Source organism: Muscardinus avellanarius (assembly GCF_963383645.1).
Source record: "Muscardinus avellanarius genome assembly, chromosome: 20".
NCBI lineage: Eukaryota > Metazoa > Chordata > Mammalia > Rodentia > Gliridae > Muscardinus > Muscardinus avellanarius.
This window is the reverse complement of record NC_137806.1, coordinates 32,878,492-32,901,392: the sequence shown is the minus strand read 5'-3', so window position 1 is coordinate 32,901,392 and position 22,901 is coordinate 32,878,492. Positions and strand designations below refer to the sequence as shown.

Here is a 22,901-nt window from a genome sequence, read left to right as displayed (position 1 = left end):
TGCTTTCGGCCTCCATGATGCGAGAGCAGAGCTGTGCTCTCTTCCTCTCTCTGCTCCCCGCTACAACATCCTGACCTCTGCAGACCTGGCCTCACATGGACTGGACCCTGAAATCTCCAAAACTGTGAGCAAGTAAATCCCCCCTCCTCTGCATTGCGTGGTCAGTTGTTTTGGGTTATAGAGCTGAGAATGTTGACAGGGATGCCAGGCGAGGATGCCTGAGGGCTTCTTAGAATGTCTTCAGCCTGCGGGAAGTATGACTGGCTGTGTCTTCTCAGATGCCGTCCCGCCTCTGGGACAAGCTCAGGTGCTCAGAGGGGAACGGGCCAAAGTGAGACGGCGGCAGCAGCTGGCTGGGGGCTCTCCACACTTATCCATATTCGGGAGGCTTATGAAGTTGAAGGGGGCTGCGCAAAGGCTGAGGAGGGATGGGTAAGTGAGGGAGGCCCAACGTGTGGTGTCCACCTCCATCTTCATGGCCTGGGAGGACTCTGCTCATGCACACGGCATGGTGCTGCTTGGAGCTGTCCTGAGCCAGCTCAGCCATTCAGGTCTACCCTGCTCTTAGCTGAGCATCTCAGCAAACACTTGCCATCCCAGGACTTGGGAGGCAGAGACAAGAGCATTGCGGGTTTGAGGCCAGCCTCAGCAACTTAGCAAGACCCTGCTTCAAAATAAAAAAAATAAATAAAGCCAGGTGTGATGGTGCACACCTGTCATGCCAGTACTTGGGAGGCTGAGACAGGAGAATCATGGGTCCGAGGGCCAGCTTCAGCAACTTAGTGAAACTCTCAGCAACCCAGTGAGAACCTTGTTTCCAAACAAAAGTTAGAAGGGGCTGGAGGAGTAGCTTGGAGGTACAATGCCCCTGAGTTCAATCCTGTGTTTACCACACACTAAGTAAATGGCTGAAGTATAGCTCAGAGGCAGAACAACCCTGGGTTCAATCCTCAGTTAAAAAAAATAAATAAACATGCAGATGAATGGGCACTCTGTCCCCTCTGTGGCAGTGTGTTACCAAAAAGGAGAGTCTGAGAGGCAGTTCTGTCATATAGAAAGTGACCAGCAGGCCGCCAAACAGCCACATGGCCTGCCTCTGTAAGCACAGGTCTCTGCTCTCTGGTATTCCCAGCCATCAGTGAGCACCTTGCAGGGAAGGGTCACTGGAAAGCCACAGCACACACACACCTGCAGCCAGATCTGCTGACCGTGGCCCTAAAGCATCACTCCAAACCCACCCTTTGTCGGTGGAGCTGAATTCCAGAGCTAAGGTGCTGGTCCCAAACCCCAAGGCTGCTGGGCTTGACAGGTTCCTGTTCCCTAGACAAGCAAGGGTGGAGGGAGGTGGAGACGCTCCTCGTCCCATCAGGGAAACCTACTCATAGCAATTCTCATCCTCTGTAAGGAGGGGGTCCTTCACTGCAGATTTCCAAAACACGGGTCCAAGTGCCTGACATTTTGCCCTTGGGGGATGAACTAGAATTTTTTTTTTTTTTTTTTTTTTGGTACTGGGGATTGAACCCAGGGCCATTCTATCTCTGAGCTACATTCATTCCCAGCCCTATTTATTTATTTATTTATTTATTTATCTACCTATCTATCTATCATCTATCTATCTGTATGTTTGTTTATTTATTTATTTATTTATTTATTTATTTATTTATTTAGGTACTGGGATTGAATCCAGGGGTGTTCTACCTCTGAGTCATACCCTCAGCCCTATTTCAAATTTTTAGTTTGGAACAGGTCTCAGTAGGTTGGTGAGAGTCTCACTACGTCGTCGAGGCTGTTCTCAAACCTGTGATCCTCCAGTCTCAGACTCTCAAATACTGAGATTACAAGTGTGTGCCACCATGCCCAACTTTTTAAATTTATTTTGAAACAGGGTCTCACCTAGTTGTGGAGGGCTTCACTAAGTTGTTGAAGCTGAACACAAACCTGCAATCCCCCTGTCTCAGACTCATAAGTACTGGGATTATAAATGCATGCTACCATGCCCAGCTGAATTATAATTTAATAACAAACATATATTAAGCTATCTACATGAACATCTTTGAAGTAAAGTTATAAGTAACAAAATAAATGCTACCAGAAGACAGAGCAATACAGATGTTTGAATGTAACACTTGAGTTCAAACACTCTTTGTTCCTGGCTTAATTTACTGGGCCTCAGATGGCTGAATATATATATATATATATATATATATATATATATATATATATACACACACACACACACATACACATACACATACATATACATATATATATAATGTGTGTATTATGTATGTAAAATATATAAAAATGCATCAGATATAAAATATATAGAAAAACTGGAACTTGTGTGCATAGTAGGTAAGAGTATAAAATGGTATAATCACTAAAGAAAACAGTAAGGTGGTTCCTCAAAAAATAAACAGAATTACAACATGATCCAACAAGCCCACTCTGGAGTCTACACCCCAAAATAAACCCAAAAGCCAGGACTTCAAGACATGTGAACACCAACTCAATGGCAACATTATTTATAGCAGCCAAAAAGGCAGAGGCGACCCATGTGTCCATCAACAAATGAGTGGAAAAAGTGTGGAGTGTAAGTGCAGTGGAATGTGACTCGGCCTTCAAAAGAAGAAATTCTGACACATTTGGTTCCATGGAGGAACCCTATACTATGTGAACTAAGCCTATCACAAAAGGACGAATACTGTATGGTCCCATTTATACAAGGCTCCTAGAATCATAGAATTGAGAGAGACAGAAGGTAGGACAGTGGCCGGGCGTGGTGGCGCACGCTTGTAATCCCCATGCTTGGGAGGCGGAGACAGGAGGATCGCACAGGTTCGAAGCCAGCCTCGCTGGCTTAGGAGACCCTGTTTCCAAATTTTAAAAAAATATAAAAAATAGGTCTGCAAGTATAGCCCGGAGGCAGAAGGGTTTCCAGAAACCCCAGTACCACCTAAAAAAAAGAAAAAATTTCTAAAAAGCCAGGCGTGATAGCACATGCTTATAATCCCAGTACTTGAAGGGCTGAGGCTGGAGGATCACAGGTTTGTGGCCAGCCTCAGCTACTTAGTGAGGCCCTCCACAACTTAGTGAGACCCTGTTTCAAAATAAAGAATAGCTGGGCCTGGTGGCACATGCTTGTAATCCCAGGAGGCTGAGACAGAAGGATCGCAGTTCAGAGACAGCCTCAGCTACTACTTAGTGAGGCTCTTTGCAAGTCAGTGAGACCCTGTTTCCAAATAAAGAATAAAAAATAGGGCTGGCGGCATAGCTCAAAGGCAGAATGCCCCTGGGTTCCATCTCCAGTACTACAAAATAGAAAGAAAGAAAGAAAGAAAGAAAGAAAGAAAGAAAGAAAGAAAGAAAGAAAGAAAGAAAGAAAGAATTAAAAAATAGGGCTGGGGGGTACAGCTCAGAGGTAGAAGGTCCCTCAGTTCAATCCCCAGTACCGCACAATAAGTAATACATCAAACAAGAATGGAAAGAGAATCTCATTTGCGAGCTGCAGTTACAGGAGACAGTGTAAAGCGCTTCCCGCAGGCCACGCGGCTCCATCACCTGCCGAGGCAGCAGCCACCCTGACACTCAGCCTGGACCAGCGTGGCCCCAGGAATCCTGCTCCACCGCGGGGCCTGCGCATCACACAGACGTGCTGCAGGACGTGGCGGTCCTCTGCCTCTCCAAGGAGCGGTGTGGCGTGGCACGGATTTCCACGCCTGAGTCCTACCCTGCTGCCTCGCCACCCTGGCTCTCTGGCCTGGAGAACCTGGGCGCTTCCCGCTGGCCCGACTTCCCAGCCCCCAACAGGACATGCCGAGGCCGTACCGTAGCAGGTGCGCCCGTCTCCACGGAAGCCGATGGAGCACTCGCAGGTGAACTGCGTGCCGGGTCCAGGGCGACAGACGGCGTTGGTGTCGCAGCCGTGGGTGCCGAGGTAACAGGGATTCTGGAGGGCATCGGGGGAACCCTCTGTGAAGACAGACCAGGGCACAGAGTGAGTATTTGCTAATGCCTGTGGGTTTCCTCCTTCCCCAGGCAGCAAGCCACAACTGGTGACAGAGAGGGTACTCCCACCACAGCAGGCAGCAGGTCACCTGGGGCAGGGCCAGCAAACCACGCCCTGCTGGCCCCCTCCCTGTTTGTGCAAATAAAGTTTTATTGGCACCAGACATATCCATTTGCTTGTACTGGGGATTGTGCTGGCCCCCTCCCTGAATGTGCAAATAAAGTTTTATTGGCACCAGACTTATCCATTTTCTTGTGCAAATGGATACCTCTGAGGCTGACCCCCCAGCCATTTTTTATTTACACTGAATACATAGGGTTTTGCAGAGATGCTGAAGCTAGCCTCCAATCCTCCTGTGTCAGCCTCCTAAATACTGACTTAATTGCATATTTCAAAAAATAGCTAGTAGAGAGAATTCTTAATGTCCTCAAAACAAAGAAATGATAAATGTTTAAGGGACAGATCAACTAACCTGAGCTAACCATCCTACACTGTATGGCAGTGTTGAAATTAATGACAGAGTACCCCATAAACACGCACCATTATTAATGTCTCCGCTGGAAATAAAAAATAATAGTTCACAGCAGTCCTGCAGAGCCCCCAGCAGGCTCTAGCTGTGGCTGGGTCAGGCAGCCCACCGGCTTATCATCTGCCTTCCACCCCCATAGATCCTGGCCAGGCCTTGGTTTAGAAGAGCAGAGGCCGATCTGTTTTCCGAGAACCATGCCTGACAAGAGACATTTCAGCCCATTTTCTTTTACAGACCAAGAGTAAGAGACCTAAAACACACGGAAGGGAGCAGGGCTTAGGACACGTGGCGCGCAGCCCGCGCAGGGCCGGCCAGCCCCGCTTACCCCTCACGGGCCCGATGGAGTTGCTGAGGGCGTAGCGCAGGATGCGCTCCTCCTGGTTGTACAGGACGAACACGCTGTCCACCGAGAGCTGCTGCGTTCTGGGCAGGGCCGGCCGCGCGGTGTCATGGACGCACTCCTGGAAGGTGATGGTCTGGCGCCATTGGTAAGTGTAGGTGTGCGAGGGCGCAGCGCCCTCCGAGCCCGGCGGGGTCACGGTGTACTCCCGGGTGGAGGAGGACGTGATCACTGGGGTACAGGAGCGGGCGGAGAGGCAGAGGAGAGATGGTTAGGGATGCAGCGATCCTCCCCAAGGCTCGGAAACCACCAGCGCAGTGCCAGCCCCTGCCCATCGTGGAGACAGCGGGTGGCCCGCGGCACCGGTCAGGAAGACAGTTTATTGGTGCTGAGACTCGGCTACTTCCTACATTTCCTGTCATATCATCGGTAATATCTGCCCTCTTACGATGAAGATGACTTGTGTGTGTGTGGTCCTGGGGAGTGAGCCCAGAGACTTCCTACCTCTGAGCTACACCCCGGCCCTTTTTATTTTTATTTTTTAATTTTTTTTTTTTTTTTTTTTTTTGCAGTAGCGGGGATGGAACCTAGGAGCATTCTACCTCCGAGCTATACCCCCAGCCCTATTTTTTATTCTTTATTTTTAAACAGAGTCTCACTGAATTGCAAAGGGCCTCGCTAAGTAGCTGAGGCTGTCTGCGAACCAACCACGATCCTCCAGTCTCTGCCTCCCGAAAGCTCGGATTACAGATGTGTGCCACCATGCTTATTTTTTTGTTTGTTTTTGAAACAGGGTTTCACTCTGTTGCTGAGAGACTCACTGCATTGCTGAGGCTGTCCTCAACCAGCGAGCCTCGTGTCTCAGCCTCCCGAGTACTAGGATTATAGGCATGTGCCACCACGCTTGGTATGCATTATTAATATTTGTTGGGTTTTGTACCAAGTGGTTTTCCTTAAGCTCCTAGGACTCTCAGAACTAGAGATCCAGGTCTGGGGGAAGGAGAACACACTTACAAGGGGGAACTTCTGCATTCCAGACCACCTGTGAGCTCTGTGCAAGGCCAGCAGCCCTAACCATAGTTTATTTTTCAAAATGGGCTGGGATGCCAGGATTGATGGTACACACTTGTAATCCTAGTACTTGGGAGGCTGAGACAGGAAGATTGTCGTTCGTGGCCAGCCTCAGCAACTTAGTGAGGCCCTCCACAACTTAGTGAGACCATTTCAGAATAAAGAATAAAAAATAAAAAAAAGGACTGGGGATGTAGCTCACAGGTAGACTGCCCCTGGGTTCAATATCCCCAGTACCACAAAAAGAGCCAGGGTGAGGTTTATATTTCTAGAAACAAGCAGACTAATACTATGACTAATAAAGAGCTGCTGATTGGACATTTACGACATGACTGACATGGACATGTGAACTGTTTCTAGAGATTTTCTCTTAGAATTCAGTAAGTAGCAGCTGCTCTGAGCCACCCTAAATCGAGCAGTTATATTCAAAAATGTGATATTAAAAAATGAAACATAAAATGGGTTTTAGCAGTCCACTTTAGACAATTACTCCAGCGCCATTAGCAAAGCTCTGCAGAGAGATAAGTCTTTGCCGCTCACTAGATCTGCTATTTTGCCTACCCATGCAAAAAGATAAATAAATACATACTTAAACCTTGACTTCCTTTTCTTTTAAGTACAAAAGATTCTTTATATTTCTGTGCTGTTTGCAGTTTGCCCCATAACAGAAGCAAGAAAGACAGAATAAATAAGAGTCAGCTGGAGCTGCCCCCCATCCAGTCCCCTTGTGCTGGCTTCCAGAAAGGCCACCTGGCTGAAGACGCCGTGCACCATGGTGGCCCTGGGGCCCCATGCAGAGGACACCGCCGTCAAGCCCAAAGCCCTGACCACTCGCGCAACCTTTCCAAACAGCGATTGAAGAAGAACCTTTTTTAAGAAGTCCCTATTGTTTGACTGAGGACCTCTTTTCTAGGAACTGAGTCTCTGGAAGAAATTTGGCCAAGATTTATGGTCATTTCAGCTCATCAAGACAGGAGAAAACTGAAAATAACCTAAGCTTTAGGCGACCAGGTTAAACCAAGAGCCATGCAGTAGAACCATCAGATTCCTTTACAGTGCCGTCAAGCCGCGCATGGCGGCACTTGGTTTTGTTATTGCGGTACTTGGGAGGCTGAGACAGGAGGCTCCACATGCTTGGCCAGCCTCAGCACTTAGTGAGGCTCTCTGCAACTTAATGAGACCCTGTTTCAAAAAATAAAAAGTAAAAAGTAGGGCTGGAGAGGTAACTTGGAGGTAGACTGCCCCTGGGTTCAATCCCCAGTACTGCAAACAAACAAACACCCAGTGCTTTTAAAGCCAACATAATAAAATGACCGAATATTCAGGACTTGATGATAACTAGAAAGTAAAGCTATAATACTGTAGTCTGACTGCAGTTTAATTTAAATAAAATGGATATGCCCAGCTATAAATTATATAATTTTATTGTATCAATGTTAGATTTCCTGACTTTGATAATTATCATGAGGTCATGTAAGAGACTGTCTTTGTTCTTAGAAAAAAAACATATGATGTACTTAAGGGATGAATTATCATGATATATACAGCTTTCTCTCAAATAACCAGCAAAAAAAAAAAAGCACATGTATACACACACAGCAAAATGTTAAGAATTGATAAAAGCTACGTGCAAACTCTTTGACCAAGTGGAAAATAAATGTCCATTTTTTAAAACTACAAATAGATGTATGTTATGATGACGTTGTGTCATTTTTAATGATGGAATATGCTGGGATATTTGATATAAATAAAGACCCAAAGAAAATACATTTGATAATTATGTCCAGGTGTTATTTTCCAAGTTAAGCTTATAATCTGCTTTGCACTGAATTCTCTACAAAGAGAGTCCCCTATGTCTACAACAGGGGGAGAAATGACTGTAACGAGGGCAGGCCCTGCGCATTCCCCCTCCAAGCGCCAGTCCCCTGCGGGCCCGAGACCACAGAGGCGGGCGGGCCGTCCCTGGGCCCTGGGCGGGGACTCACCGGAGCTGGAGTAGTGGTAGAGCTCCGAGTAGGGCTCGATGCGCACGGTGGAGCCGGACGGGATCTGCGGCAGGCGGCCCTCCAGCTCCGTGTCGATGGTCAGGTGGCCGTGCTCGTCGATCCCGCTGAAGCGCTGCTTGATGACCAGCTTGCCCGGGTGCCCCACGAAGGTCACCTCGGCCTGGCGGGTGAACTCGCCCCCTGGAATGCAAGATGGGCCCTGTCGCGCTGTCATCTGGCAAGTGTGCCCGTCCTAGCTCGGGCACGGTGCCCGGGGCGAGGGCACCTCTGCAGGTGGGCAAGGGGCCACCCGTGTGGCCCAGCCGAGCCATGCATGCAGGAGAGAAGCCGCTTCCCAGGCACAAACTGGCATCTAAGACTTGTTGGCACACGGGTTGGGCCAGAAAAAGTAGGGGACCTGGGGTTGTTGGCAGCAGTGCTCTGTTCTGCCTGGGTGAACTTGAGTAAGTAAGTTGCTTAACGCCTCTGAGCCCCCATTTCCCGGTGATTAAAAGAAATAATAATAAAGGATATGTAATTCCAGTACTTGGGAGGCTGAGACAGGAGGATTGGGGGCTTAGGACTAGCATGTGGTAACTTGGTGAGTGTCTGATTCAAAAATCAAAAATAAAAATAAATTAAAAATACATAAATATAAACTTAAAAAAGGCTGGGAGTGTAGTTTAGAGGCAGAATGGCTCTGGCTTCAATCCATAGTACTATACACATACACAGACAAAATGGGACACATCTATCTTATGGAGATTTATAGGAGAAAAGATACGTTTAAGGCAAAATTGCCAAGTGTTCCATGATGTCAGTTTTGGTGATGGTTTGAAATAGGGACTTCAAGCCGGGCATGGTGGTACACGCTTGTAATCCCAGCACTTGGGAGACTGAGACAGGAGGATCGCAGGTTTGAGGACAGCCTCAACAAAGTAGTGCGACTCTTAGCAACATAGTGACACCCTGCTTCAGACTAAAAAATAAAATAGGGCTGGAGGTATGGCTCAGAAGTAGAACTCCCCTGGGTTCAATCTCCAGTACCAAAAAAAAAAAAAAAGAAGAAGGAGGAGGAGGAGGAGGAGGAGGAGGAGGAGGAGGAGAAAAGAAAAGAAAGAAAAAAGGAAAATAAAATAAATAGGAACTTCTAACTCTCCACCAAGAATTCACTCCTAGATCCACACAGTGGAGGCAGTCCCATAAACAAACCTTTCGGCAGGGCGTGGTGGGAAGTACCAGTAATGTCAGCACTTGAGAGGCTCAGACAGGAGGATCTCGGGTTTGAGACCAGCCTCAGCAACTAAGCAAGACACCATTCCCAAATAAAAAATAAAATAGGGCTGTGGGTGCAGCTCAGAGGGAGAATGCGCCTGGGTTCAATCACTAGGACCACCAAAACAACAAACGCAGAAGAAACATCTCATCAGCTAACTTGACTTCTATGCCCTATTTTCAGGACAGAACTGAGACAGGAGGATCCAGGTTCATGGCCAGCCTTAGCTATTTAGTGATGTACTCTGAAATTTAGTGAGACTCTGTTTCAAAATAAAGAATAAGCCGGGCGTGATGGCACACACTTATAATGCTAGGATGTAATCCTAGCACTTGGGAGGCTGAGACAGGAGGATCGCACAGGTTCGAAGCCAGCCTCAGCTACTGAGTGAGGCTCTCAGCAACTTAGTGAGACCCTGTTTTCAAATAAAATATAAAATAGGTCTGGGAGTATAGCCCGGAGGTAGAAAAGCCCCTGGGTTTCACCCCCAGTACCATTAAAAAAATCTATATATAAAGAATAAAAAATGGGGCTGAGGGTGTAGCTCAGAGGTAGAATGCCCTGGGTTCAATCCCCAGCACCACACACAAAAAAAGAAAAATGCTTAGAAGAAAGTGTCTGGGCACATGAGTCCCCACTGCGCCCACACCAGGGCCTCCCCCAGGGACCCGGCGGTGACCCATTAGATTTAAGGCCGTGTATAAATTACCAGTGATGCTGAACCCATTCCTGAACCCATCCTGCTCCACTGCAAACATCCATCCGATGATGCCTCCGATAGGCGCCAGCGGCAGCAGAGAGTACCCGATGGCCTCGTGGATGGTGCTGATGGCCGTGTAGGAGCGGCCGTGGTTCATCACCACGTAGGAGTGCAGGTCAGTGTTCTCAAAGACCACAGGAACCTGGCTGCTGCCCACAAAGATCCGTCCTTTCACTTTGCCGTTGACGCGCTGCGGGGAGCCTGGGCCAAAAGCAAGGGGAAGGTGTAGAGGGCGGCCGGCAGCCCTCCCCACACCCACCGGGACCTGCACCTACTGGAAATGCAAGCGCAGAGGACACAGCGATGGGACATGGCTTTGGGGCCAGTGAAAGTAACTGTGCCCATGGCTGTGTGCCCGGAGCTGTAGGAATTCCAATGCGGCTGCCTCTCCTCCACGCACCTGCTGATGGGCAGAATTAAAGATGGAGCCACCCGGCATCACTGAGTTAATAAAGAACCTCAAGAGCAAATAATTCCAGGAGACCGATGGCATGTGGTCTGGACGGCAGGTCACCTTCGGACACATGATAGGGACTTTCAAGAGGAGACAAAACTCACCGTTCTCTGGGACAGCATTGAAACTAAGTTCAGTGGCTCAGGGATCTGGGCACTTGGCTGTCTGACCTATAACACACCTGAACATGCATCTTGGTTTAATAAGGTCTCACTCCCCAGGCTCAGGGTGGACAGTCAGATCCCAGGGCCTCCCCTGGCACAAGCCAGGAGAGGTGCAGGCAGAGAGGTCATCATCACAGGTCACACCTGTGACAGGTCCTCTGATCCGGGGCCAGCTTAGTGGACTGGGGCGGGAGATAGGGAATGGATTATTGATTGTTCCACTTAAACAACTGGAAATCATGTGACTAAGACCTGAGAGAGCAAATATGAATTGACCAATAAGGAATCAATACACAGTATACACAGGATGCCACTGGCTTAAAAAATAGTAAGTGTTAACCTACAACTGCGAGGAAAACTGTTAAATTAAGGTGCGATGGTGAATGTTCATTTTCTATCCTGTGTGTCTCTATCATGTTTGAATGCTCACAACTTAAAGATATTTATTGTTGTTTAATGAGGAAAAGAATAAGAACTAAATAAACCAAGTTGCTCTTATATTCAAATTAAGAAAAAAAAACCTGGTGGTCACCATATGACCCGGTCATTCCAATTCCTCCATGTATACATACCCAAGAGAATGGAACACATGTGTGTATCCCAGGTTTGTACACAGATGTACTCAGCATGTACTCAACATTATTCATGATAGTTACAAAGTGAAACAACCCCGATGTCCACAACTGAGGAATGGACGAGCAGAACGCAGCATTTCCACCCAGTGGGATGATTATTTGGCTAAAAAAGGGATGAAATGCAAATGAATGCTACAATATGGATGAATCTTAAAGATATCAGGTCAAGCTAGAGAAACCAGGCAGAAAAGGTCAGACTGTAGGATTCCATTCATACGAAATGTCCAGACTAGGACAAACCCATAAAACCAGAAAGTAGCTTAGTGGTTGACATGACTAGGGGCTCTGGGGACCCCAGAGTGACTGTCAGGGGGAGAGTGTTTCCTTCTGGAGTGATGGAAATGTTCTAGAACTAGACGAAGGGGACAGCTGCACAAGATTGTGAATCTACTAAAACCCACCAAATTGTAAATCCTAAAAAGGTATGTGAGTCGGGCATGGTGACACACACCTGTAATCCCAGCACTTGGGAGGCTGAGACAGGAGAGCCACAGGTTCGGGGGCAGCCTCAGCAAGAAGTGAAACTCTCATCAGCCTAGTGAGACCCCCGTTTCAAAATCAAAATACAATAGGACTGGGGGTGTAGCTTGGAAGCAGAATGTCCCTGGGTTCAATCCCCGACATCACACACACACACACACACACACACACACACACACACACACACTTTTTAGATAGAATTATCTAAAAAAAAAAGGAAAAAAAAAATAACAATAACAAAAATAAAACCCTGAAGGAAGAGGTACATAAAAGGTAAAAGAAAGGTCACTTTGGAAGGGTTTGATGTAGAATCACGTTTTTCTCAGCTACTCATCATGCATTTTATTGACTGTCCCAGATTAGAAATTACTGGAAATGTGCCGGTATTGGGAAATGGCTTCGAAATGTACTTGAAACTGAAAATAGCTTTGGTATTAATGTGTCAGTATTGGGAAATAGCTTCAAAATGTATTTGGAAATAGTTTTGGTATTAATTCCCAAAATACAGAAAGTAGTCAGAGCTTGGGTGTGGGGCAGGCACTCAAGCAGGGAAGGAACCCTGGAGAGTTCCCGGGAAGAACACAGAAGTAGCCCAGGGCCTTTGCATTTTAAAGACAAGTTTACATAGTAAGTAACTTCTAGCAGACAGGCTAGGATGTGGGAGGATGGCACAAGCCTTCAAGAGACCCCTGACTTGGATAGTCAAGTAACACATTTTGGGTCTTAAAGATCTGAGCTCACACCTACAGGAGGAAGACTTTTGGTCAGACAGGATGTAAGACAGTGAGTCCCCACATCAAAAGGCTTGCCCTGGAAAAGGGACAGACCTAGTCAGGCCAGAAAGACGATTGGTTAAGTAAAGATGGGAGATATAACTCTTTATAAAAACTGTTCTATAGCCGGGCGTGGTGGCGCACGCTTGTAATCCCAGCATTCGGGAGGCTGAGACCCGGAGGATCACAGTTCGCGGACAGCCTCAGCTACTTAGTGAGACCCTCTGCAACTCAGTGAGACCCTGTTTCAAAGTAAAGAAAGAAAAATAGGCCAGGGGGTGTAGCTCGGAGGTCGAATGCCCCTGGGTTCCATCCCCAGACCCGCAAAAAAAACCAAAAAATAAAAAACAAAAACTGCTCTATATCCAAAAACTTCAGTAACTTTTTTTCAAGTTACCTCACTGGATCCCTCTCATGCAGTGCTTTCATTTCTGTCCTTTCTGCCTTCGCAATAATAAAGTTGCTTAAGCTCACAGCAGAAGGGTCCGGGCTACTCTTTTCTAAAATAGTTAAGAACAAGAACCCGCAGCGACATCTCACACCGTTACAGTTTTTGGTGCTCAACAACGTGGGACACCGTAACAGGAAATAGAACTTCCCTTCCCCTCTTCCCTTGCTCGTTCTGATCTTCTTCTCTTGCACAAGCCGCGAGTAAATTGTGTTGAATAATCCCACGCAGCGGGGCTCAGACCTCGAGCTCATTTATGTCGCAATGACTTTTTGCTGTTCTTAGTCTGCCCAAGTTGCTACACCAGGCCGCAGGCGAGCCGGAGCATATTTGACACAGTAATCCTGCACACGCATTGCGTTACTGCCCTGGGAATTCTGTGAAGCTAGCAAGCTAATGGTGAAAAAATGCATCTCACGAACTATTGTGGAAACCGGGGGAATGCCAAGTAAAGAAAACCAAACAAACATTTTCCCGTCAAACTTTGAGCTAGTTAAAAAAAAAAAAAATTTTTTTTAAGTAGCAAGAATCCAACAAATATTTAAACCACAGAACTCTTATAGGACATGTATACAGTGTCAAAATGTGTGGCCGAACATTTTTGTGCATCTGAGCTCGCTGCCAAACTCCTCGGCATTCTGAGTTCTGCTACTTGGGGGTGGGGTCTGGGGGCTAAGGAGGTCGCTGCTTAAGAATACGCTTTCAGTGTGGATTTTGGAAGCGTCTCCAGGGTGGGGAGGTATAAAAGCCAAGCCTAAAACATACAATACCCGGGGGTGATGGGATTTGGAAGAGAATAGAAACCACTTTAAAGAAGTTTAAAAAAAATGTCCCCCCAAGTTCAGAATTTTCTCCCATAGCTGGAAGGTGGTATTTTTTTTTTTAACTTACTTTAATTAAGACCCCAAAGGAAACATTTTGCTTTGTTTTGTTTTGTTGTGTTTTGGGCAAATCAAAATAACTGGTTTAACAATCGCTACGGCAGGGAAATCTGAAAAACAGCACATTTCTCCAACTGGGTTTCATTTAGCCAAAGTTTGGAAAGCAAATAAAGCACCCAGGGACTTGATCCACGCATGCGAGGTAGTCTGGTGGACAGGAAGAGACAGGGGCTTGTGTGATGGCTATTTGGTGTTTTTCTTTGAAATTCTAGTTTATGGCCCCTGAGGCCTCTCTCTGAGTGAACTGTGGCTTGCAGGGGAAAGTTTCCTGACACCCGATGTGAGCCTCCAGACTGGTTTGGTCCTTTGGGGGGGCCGAATTCAGAGCCGACTTTAGCCACCACGGAATCCACCAGGGAGTCGGCCCCATGGGGGTGAGTATTTTACGATGTACTGGGCACACCCCAAGCTACTCCACACACTTCAGAGCACAAGGAAAGAGAAACCAGCGGAGGGGTGACTGGGATAAATTCAACCCGCAAACATTAAGCCACCTCCTGTGGCCCTGCTGGGTGGGCTTAATAACCATTAAAAGAGCCCCATCTGTGAGCAGCGCCGTGTGAATCTGGAGCTGAAAAGAGTGAAGGAAACTGGGGGGCAAGAAGCCCCCCTGGGCCAGTAGTTCAACACTGCCCCCTTGGTCACATGCCGGGGTCGGCTGCAAAGACAGGCTCCCAGGGGCAGTGACCCCTGAGATGGAGCAGCAGCCCAGGAAAGAAAGAGACGGCTGTATTAGAAAAATGGACATTCCCCAAGAAAGCCCTGTGAGAGGGTACGAGAGAGAATGGGTGGTAAGGATGAGCCCCTGCTAGAAACCGCACGATCTTAAGGCCCAACAGGCACCAAAACAAACCTCTACTCTCTCCTCCCCGGGAAGCTGAGCACGGAAGCCATTACCTTCAGCTACGCACTGCCGGCCGTTGCCCGTGTAGCCGGCCACGCAGCGGCAGCAGAAGCCGGTGGCGTGGTCTCGGCACTCCGCGTGCACGGAGCACTGGTGCCTGTTGTTGGCGCACGTCTGCCGCGAGTCCGTGTTGTAGCTGAACACTGTTTGGAGAGAACGACACGCCCATCAGTGCTGCACACAGCCCACCCCGGGCCGGCGTCTCGTTCAAGCCCTGCAGGACTTACCTCCGGCTCTAAAGGAACCAAGCTCGCGTAGAGGACTAAAACCCTTACGGGGGTACTTACGGGGGGCGTAGCTCAGGGACAAATGGGTCTAAAAGGAGCTGAAGAACTGCCAAGTGTCAACTAATAAACACCTATAGTCCAGAGAACTCAGCACCACCAAACCCTGCCCCCAGTACCCGTCAATCTTAGGATTAATCTAATCAATCCTGATATATTTTACTATTTGTTTGGGGTAAAATAGATATATCATGAGTTGGGGGTGGGGTGCACACCTATAATTCCAGTATTTGGGAGGTTGAGACAGAAGGATTACAGGTTCAAGGCCAGCCCAGCAACGTAGTGAGGCCCTCAGCAACTCAGCAAGACTCGGTTGCAAGATAAAAAATAAAAAAGAACTGGGGGGGGGTATAGCTCAATGATAGAGCCCCTCTGGATTCAATCCCCAGTACCAAATGTGTGTGTGTATGTGTTGTGTGTGTGTGTTTGTATAACATAGTATATGTTACATATATTACATATAACATATATATTTAACATAAAAATTACCATTTTAACAAGCATAATGTGTGTGTACATATATTTTTAACCTCTCCCCAGGGAATAATAAAGAAGCTCAGATACTCAAGATCTTGTCAGAAATAATCCCTCGGTTATAGCTGTTCTAGAACAGCCTTTGTTCCAAGAATCAAAAAAGAATCTCTTCCTCGTTTAAATTTCTACCTCCCAGCCAGGCGTGGTGGCGCATGCTTGGAATCCCAGCATTCGGGACGCTGAGACTGGAGGATCGCCGTTCGCCGACAGCCTCAGCTACTTAGTGAAGCCCTTTGCAACTCAGTGAAACCCTGTTTAAAAATAATGAATTTTTAAAAAGGGCCGGGGGTGTTACTCGGAGGTAGAATGCCACTGGGTTCCATCCCCAGTGCTGGAAAAAAAAAAATCTACCTCCCAAGTTCATTAGACTCATGAACTAGCCCATTAAATTTAATGGCCCAGAGCAAATTAATCTGGAATGTGTTCAAAAGCAAAAGAGTGGTGACTTTTCAGGGTGGATAACGACCCCACGTGTAACTGGAAGATGAAAGGGCCGCTACGCCAGGTCGCTTCCACGGGAAGGAAGTTTCCGGGGCGTGGAGGGAGCTCGGGGAGCAGAGAACACTTGGCCCTGAACTAAACACGCCAGACGCACGATTGCACAATCCCCGGCTGTGGGCCAGCCCTCGGTGGGTCCGCTTCGGCCTGCGTGCCTCAGGGTGACCGTTCAAGCAACATCAGGAATGTGCTGCTGGCTGGGAGGCTGCCCTTCTACTGCACAAAACGAGATAGAGGGACAGGGAAACAACGGTAACAGACAACAGTCTGAGTTCAAATCCAGGCTTCTCCCCTGACCAAGTAATGAATGGATGCACCCAGTTCTTAGGGCAAGATGGGGGTCTCATTTAAGTGTGATTGGCTTCACTAGGGAGAATCTCAGAGGCACCTAGAAAGGATGGAAACAGATTGTATTCCAACATTCAGCGGCTACAAGAAAATACCAAAACTTCTGGGGAGATTGCTCTGAAATTCACGGCACAGCGCTGCGTGCAGAGACAGGAGGGTGAACCCCAGGAATCCGGGGTGCAGTATGCATGGGCGACCCTGAGACAGGAACCCACATCCTCGTCCCGCCACCAAATGACAACTTCTCCCCCTCCGTGTGTCTCAGATTGGGGGACATAGAACTCAGGAAGCACCACGTGGATTGGGTACTTAATAAGAACAAACATTCCCACGGGGCACGGTCGCACACACCGGTAATACCAGGACTTAGGCGGCTGAGACAGGGGGATCGCAGGTTGGAGGTCAGAGCATGGTAACTGAGCGAGACTCTGCTTAAAAATAAAAAGCGTTAGGGGCATAACTCTGAGGTGGAGCGCCTCTGGGTTCAATCCCCAGCAAGGGGGAAAAAAATCTATCAACCTGAGATACATCAGAGTAAGAAAGGAAGAATTTTAAAAATGATTAAATAATGTGAAATGGAGTAGACTTTCCTGGGGGTTGTAAGCGCACTTCTTAGTAGAAGCAGTAGAGAGTCCTAGGAAATGGGAGCAGCTGGGAGCGTACCCTTCATTTTAACCTTGCTGGATTATGGGAACTTCAAGGAAAAACTTAATGAACACTGTTTACTTGGTACTTTTAAGCCAGGCTCCAATGATTTCTCTTCCAAATGTAGGAAAATCCAGCTAGAGTAGAGATGACTAGTAGATAATCTATAAAAACGAGTTGTTTCTGGGCATGGCACGCTTCTAATCCTAGTACTTGGGAGGCTGAGGTAGGAGGATCACAATTTGCAGCCAGTCTCAGCTACTTAGTGAGGCCCTCCTCAATTTAGTGAGACTCTATTTCAAAATAAAGAGTTAAAAAACAGGGCTGGGGTGTAGCTTGGAGGTAGAATGCCCCTGGGTTCCATCCCCGGTACCACAAAACAACAACAAAACCTAGTAGTTGTTGTTGTTTTTAAGGGGATCTGCTCATTTGATATTTTTTAGTCTTCGCAAGTCAACTCTGAAACTGATGGGACCCAAAAGGGAAAATAATCAGCCATTCTGACGCCAAAGCCGAGAGGAAACACATGTCAAAGATAAGCTGCAGAAGCAGCCAAAGGAACTTTTTAAATGTTTGTTCAGGCAGGCGAGGACATTTCTGATCTCAGAAGTCACAAGTAAGAAACTCTGGCTGTCAAAATAATTTCGAAGCATATTTTCTCTTTAAAATAGACAAAATGGAACCGAATTTATTTATTCATTTATTCATACATTCATTTATTTACTTTGGTGATACTGGAGGTTGAGCTTCCTTTGAGCTACACCCCCGGCCCTTTCTTAGTTTGAAACAGGGTCTCGCCAAGTTACTGAGAGCCTTGCTAAGTGATCCTCCTGTTTCAGCCTTCCAAGTACTGGGATTCTAGGTGCGCACCACCACATCAGGCAGCTAGTGGGATCCTAAGAGGACACACCCCAGTCTCGAATCATGAGGCTACCTCAAAGCCATCAGGGCTGCACGCCAACCCTCTCATCCCTCTGGACCACCACAGAATATACACAACCACCACCCATCCAGCAGTTCTCCCTAGAAACCCAGGTGTCCAAGTGCAACACAAATCTTTTTACCAACTCCTGTTTCTTCCACCTCATCCACATCGATGACCTGGGGGTGCTGCTGGGAAAACCTCTCTACCGGCAGCTGGAAAGACCTGGGCCTTCCTGTGAGGAGCACCGGGGGCCTCTCGGTAGCCTTGCGGCGCGGGGACAAGACGCTGGGCACGTCGTAGGAGTTAGTATTTCCTCTTCTTGACGTCCCGGAAGGGTAGGACGTGGTGCCCACATTCTCCGAGCCCAGATTAGTCGTGCCCAGGTCGTAATCCTCATCCTCCTCGGCATACTCTGACCCCTCGTTGGGTCCGAGGTCCACATCTGCGGGTATCACACCATGGGCTGTGGCAGAACTCCCGATCTCAAATACCCACACGCCTGGGTGCCCGGAATTGCTGCTCCTAGGGCAAGGAAAACATCTTGAAGACAAGCCAGCCACCCTAAGCAGCCCCCGCTAGTCAATGGGAAAGAGCCCCGGTGATTGCCGGGGATAAGGTTCCCATGGCCTGCATCTGCCCGCAGCAGGACCCGGATAGAGGGTGGGAGGGCGGCTGTCTGATCATCCCAGAGCCAGGACAGGGTGACGTGGTGAGACTGCGTGCTCGTGGGCACAGCGCCATTCCCCAGGTACACGGTGGAATGGAGGCGGGGCTGGACCTTCTGAGCTAGGGCGACGGCCTGCCTCCTTCCCTCTGCTCTTCTCTGTCCATGGCACGCTTAGACATAGCAGAATACAGATCACTGGTCTCTGTCCCTGGCTCCTGACACGGGAGCACCTAAACCCCTCCGAATTTCCAACTTGATAAAAGTGTCTTTTTCGTGCACTGCTAATGAGGGGGCCAGAGGCTGGGAGCTCCTAGTTTGCCTGGGATTGGGGACAGGAGGCTAAATAGATACAGTGGAGATGAGCTAGAGGGCTCCTCCCCATGCCCCCACCCCACCCCACCCTCAGGCTGGAAAGTGGTCGGTCACTAAGGTCACCCACTGGCTGAAGCCTTAACCAGCCTTGCCAATGCAAGAAGCCTGTACTAATGTCCCAGGTGACGGGTCTGGAGAGCTGCCAGGTGTGGATACATGGAGGTGCTGGCAGATGGCCAGACAGAGGTGCCCGGCACCCCCCTCCCCAGTCTGTGCTTCTCCACAAGCTAGTCCTGAGCGTGTCCTTTATAATAACCTGCCGATCACGAGTAAACTGCTTTCCTGAAATCCCTGGGCCATTCTACAAATTGCCAGCCTGAGAACAACATCCTACAAGCTGGGGCTTTATAGCAGGGTGGGAGATGCGGGCAGAGCCGCAGGACTTGGTGACTGGCACGTGAACTGGGATGGTTTTGTAGGGCCTGTACCTACGGGGTCTGCATTTACTACAGGAAGGTAGAGCCAGAGTTGAGCTGGAATTATCAGACACTCTATCCGTGTCCACAAAATTGGAGAACTGGTTGGTGTGAGGGAAAACACCATACCTATGGGTCAGAGGCACTGAGTGAAAACATCACAGACCAGTTTATTAAAAACCCCAACTCAGCCGGGCGTGGTGGTGCACGCTTGCAATCAGCTTGGGAGGCTGAGACAGGAGGATCACAGGTTAGCAGACAGCCTCAGCTACTTAGTAAGGCCCTCCACAATTTAGTGAGTCCTTTTTTCAAAATTAAAATAATAAAAAATAGGGCTGGGGGTATAGCCCAGAGGTAGAAGTCCTCTGGGTTCCATTTCCAGTATCACACACAAATAAAAAGCCATCTCTGAGTGAGGACCAGACGTGCATGCCTGTAATCCCAGTTCTTAGGTGGCTGAAACAAGAAGATTGTAGGTTTGAGGCCAGCCTTAGCAACTTAGATCCTATTTAAGAATAAAGAAAAAAGGGCAGGGGGTGTAGCTCAAAGGTAGAATGCCCCTAAGTTTAATCCCTAGTACCAAAGGTAAATCAATAAATAAGAGAAAAAGAAAAAAGAAAAGCTAACTGAAAAATTTAAATCTGTAAGAAACATTTTTAGAGAGTGATCTATAATACCTATTCCATTTTTCTTGGTAAAATAATAATAGTAGCTAGGCATAGTGGTACATGCCTATAATCCCCATACTTGGAAAGCTGAGACAGAAGGATCACAGGTTCTAAGCCAGACTTAGCTATTTAGCAAGACTCTCGGCAACTTAGTGAGACTCTTGTTTCCAAATAAAAATAAAATAGGACTAGGGGTGTTGCTGGGAGATAGAATGCCCCTAGGTTCAATCTCCAGCATCAATAATAATAACAATAGTGTTTGGGGGAGAATCAACCGAGGAACCGTGATAGCATACTCAGCCAAGTTTATGATCGACTCTCTGTCATTGGCAAATACATTATACGCTCCTTCGCTGGTCCACAGTAATCCTATGGAACCTTGACTGAACGCAACCACAGCAGGGACTTGGTTCTTGTCCTTCTTCGAGAATGTTGTATAAAACTGCAGGCCATCTTTGGGATAGAGGAAAATGGCGTAGGAGCTGGACTCCGAGGAGGCCAGGACAGCCTGGAATGTGTTTCTCTGTGGAGATGAATTAAAATTCAGTCACCCAGCAGCAACATCTCCACAGGCCACAAAAAGCACTATTCATCATAAGTTATGGTTACATACAGCATGTCCCCTGAAGAGCTCATGTACTAATGTTCAGAGCCCAGGTATTTAAGTCACGAGGGTTATAATCTCATCAGTGGAGAAAGCCATTGTAATGGACTTACTGGGCGGTCACCTGGGCTTGTCAAATGTGGCTGGAGAGGCTGGGTCCCTGGAGGCGTGGCCTCAAGGATGTGCTTTTGCCCTTGTTGGCTGGCTCTCTTCCTCTGGCCTCCATTATGTGAGAGCAGAACCTTGATCTCTCCCCTCACATAACAGCAAAGTGCATGCTTCCTGCGGTCATGCCCTGAGACCTGCAGACCCCAGCCGCACATGGACTGAACCTGAAATCTCCAAAACTGTGAACAAATCAATTTTCCTTTCTCTAAGTTGTGTGGTGAGTTGTTTTGGATGACGCAGTGAGACTGCTCACCAGACACTAAGCTCTGTATAAAAAGCCCTACAGAGAGATCACAGTATTCTCCCCTTAGTGTAAAGAGACCAGGTGTTCCAACGTGGCTCCACGGAAAATCTCTGAGTATGTCAACTTGAAGTTTCCTAATTAATGAATGTATCTATTCTATATAACTCTACCCTGAAGGGCAAGAACCAAGAACTATACAGATTGTACCTCCAAACGGTGGCCTAAATCACATCCGACTTAGGAAATTCCTACCCACAGACTTTGATCTTACGGTCACTAAGCATACATACATGTGGTCATTAACCACATTCATCATTTAGCAAATACTGGATGAACACAACCAGCAGGTGGTAATAAAAACATGAGTTTTGGAAAAAAACAGACTTTGGTCTGCATCTTTGTTTACTTATCATTGGTCGAGCGGCCACAGGCAGATGTCCGAGCTGAGCCTCAGTGTTTGCACTCAGAAAATGGAGATGCAACCAGCTACTTCATAGAAGTGTTGGAAGGTCACAAATGAGGCCACAGAAGAAAGGCCGGGCACAGAGGATGTGTTCCCTAAACATAAGTATCTTGCTCTCCTAAGACTTTCCTGAATTCTGTGGATATGAAGGGGAAAAGCTTGTGGTCCTCCTGCACTTGATGTAGTCTAGATGGGGCAACTGTCACAGGAACAAGGTAACAAGCCGGGTGCAGTGGTGCAGGCCTGTAATCCCAGAAATTGGGAGGCCGAGACAGGAAGACCGCAAGTTTGAGGCCAGCCTCGGCAACTTAGCAAGAGCTCTGTTTCAAAAAATAAATAGATAAATAAATGGACTGGGGTATAGAATGTTCCTGGATTCAAACCCCAATTTAAAAAAAAAATTGCAAAACCTGGGGACAAATTCTATAGTAGTGATGTATGCAAAGCACTGTAGGAGCCCAAGAAAGAAGTCTCTGGTGCTGAACACGGGAGGGCAGAATGAGTGGGCAGGAGCCTGCCACCTAGAACAGGGTCAGGGAAAGGATCCCCCGAGTAGAAAGGAATGTGCATGCAAGCTACTGTGGGTTTTTTGTTTTTGTTTTCTTTTTATTTGTTTGTTGTTTTTTAGAGGCATGATTAGAGAATTTCAAATAATCTGGCTGGAAGAAGGTATGGACGTATAACAGAGAAGCCCAGGAAACAGGCTCGGGCTCGGCACCAAGGGGTTGGGAGTTTCTCCAAGTATGCTACCCAGACAGAAACCAGATGGCAAAGCAAGACGGGCCATGCGGGCCCATGTCGGACTTTCCCAAAGTGTGGGGTGGGGGGTATCCTATTTGGGAAGTGGGAGATAAAACATGATCAAAAGGTTCGGGGATGCCCCACTAAACGCCCCTCAAACAGGTTTCTTTACAGTACAACTTTTCGGAATGAGACACCAAGGAGGAAATATAACTTTAGCATTTCTCAAACTAATTTAGCCAAGCCGAGACCTTTCCCCAAGGACTCTCTTGTAGGACTGGGGTTCCGGGGTACACACTTTGGGAACTACCAGTCTGGACCATCTCTCATTTGTGTAGAGTGCTTTGTGGCCACCCCATAATCCTACAAAAAAAATATATTTAAATAATGGTAGGGAAAATTTATTTTTCCAAGGAAAAGTTGAAGCCTGGTCCAAAAAGCCACAGTAGGTCTGGTGGCCGTTTCTCAACCTACATAAACACACTTCATCTTTAAGGCCACATCCGGGGTCTCCAGCCTGGCCCTCTGGGCCTTCCCTGATGACCTCATACACAG

The 22,901-nt window shown here is 47.7% G+C and overlaps 1 protein-coding gene across 1 annotated transcript in view; it reads right to left on the bottom strand.

Annotated features, from left to right (window-relative positions):
- Positions 1-22,901, bottom strand: part of NID1 (nidogen 1) — a gene marked incomplete at its 3' end in the record, with an annotated part of 71,327 nt that overhangs the window by 29,590 nt on the left and 18,836 nt on the right. The window contains exons 3-9 of the mRNA XM_080717149.1: positions 20,423-20,649; positions 18,143-18,525; positions 14,763-14,912; positions 9,920-10,171; positions 7,935-8,135; positions 4,864-5,109; positions 3,829-3,972 (exon numbers count right to left, since the gene is read on the bottom strand). Of these exons, the coding sequence (XP_080573275.1) occupies positions 3,829-3,972; positions 4,864-5,109; positions 7,935-8,135; positions 9,920-10,171; positions 14,763-14,912; positions 18,143-18,525; positions 20,423-20,649 (1,603 nt within the window). The remainder of the gene's footprint in view (positions 1-3,828; positions 3,973-4,863; positions 5,110-7,934; positions 8,136-9,919; positions 10,172-14,762; positions 14,913-18,142; positions 18,526-20,422; positions 20,650-22,901) is intronic.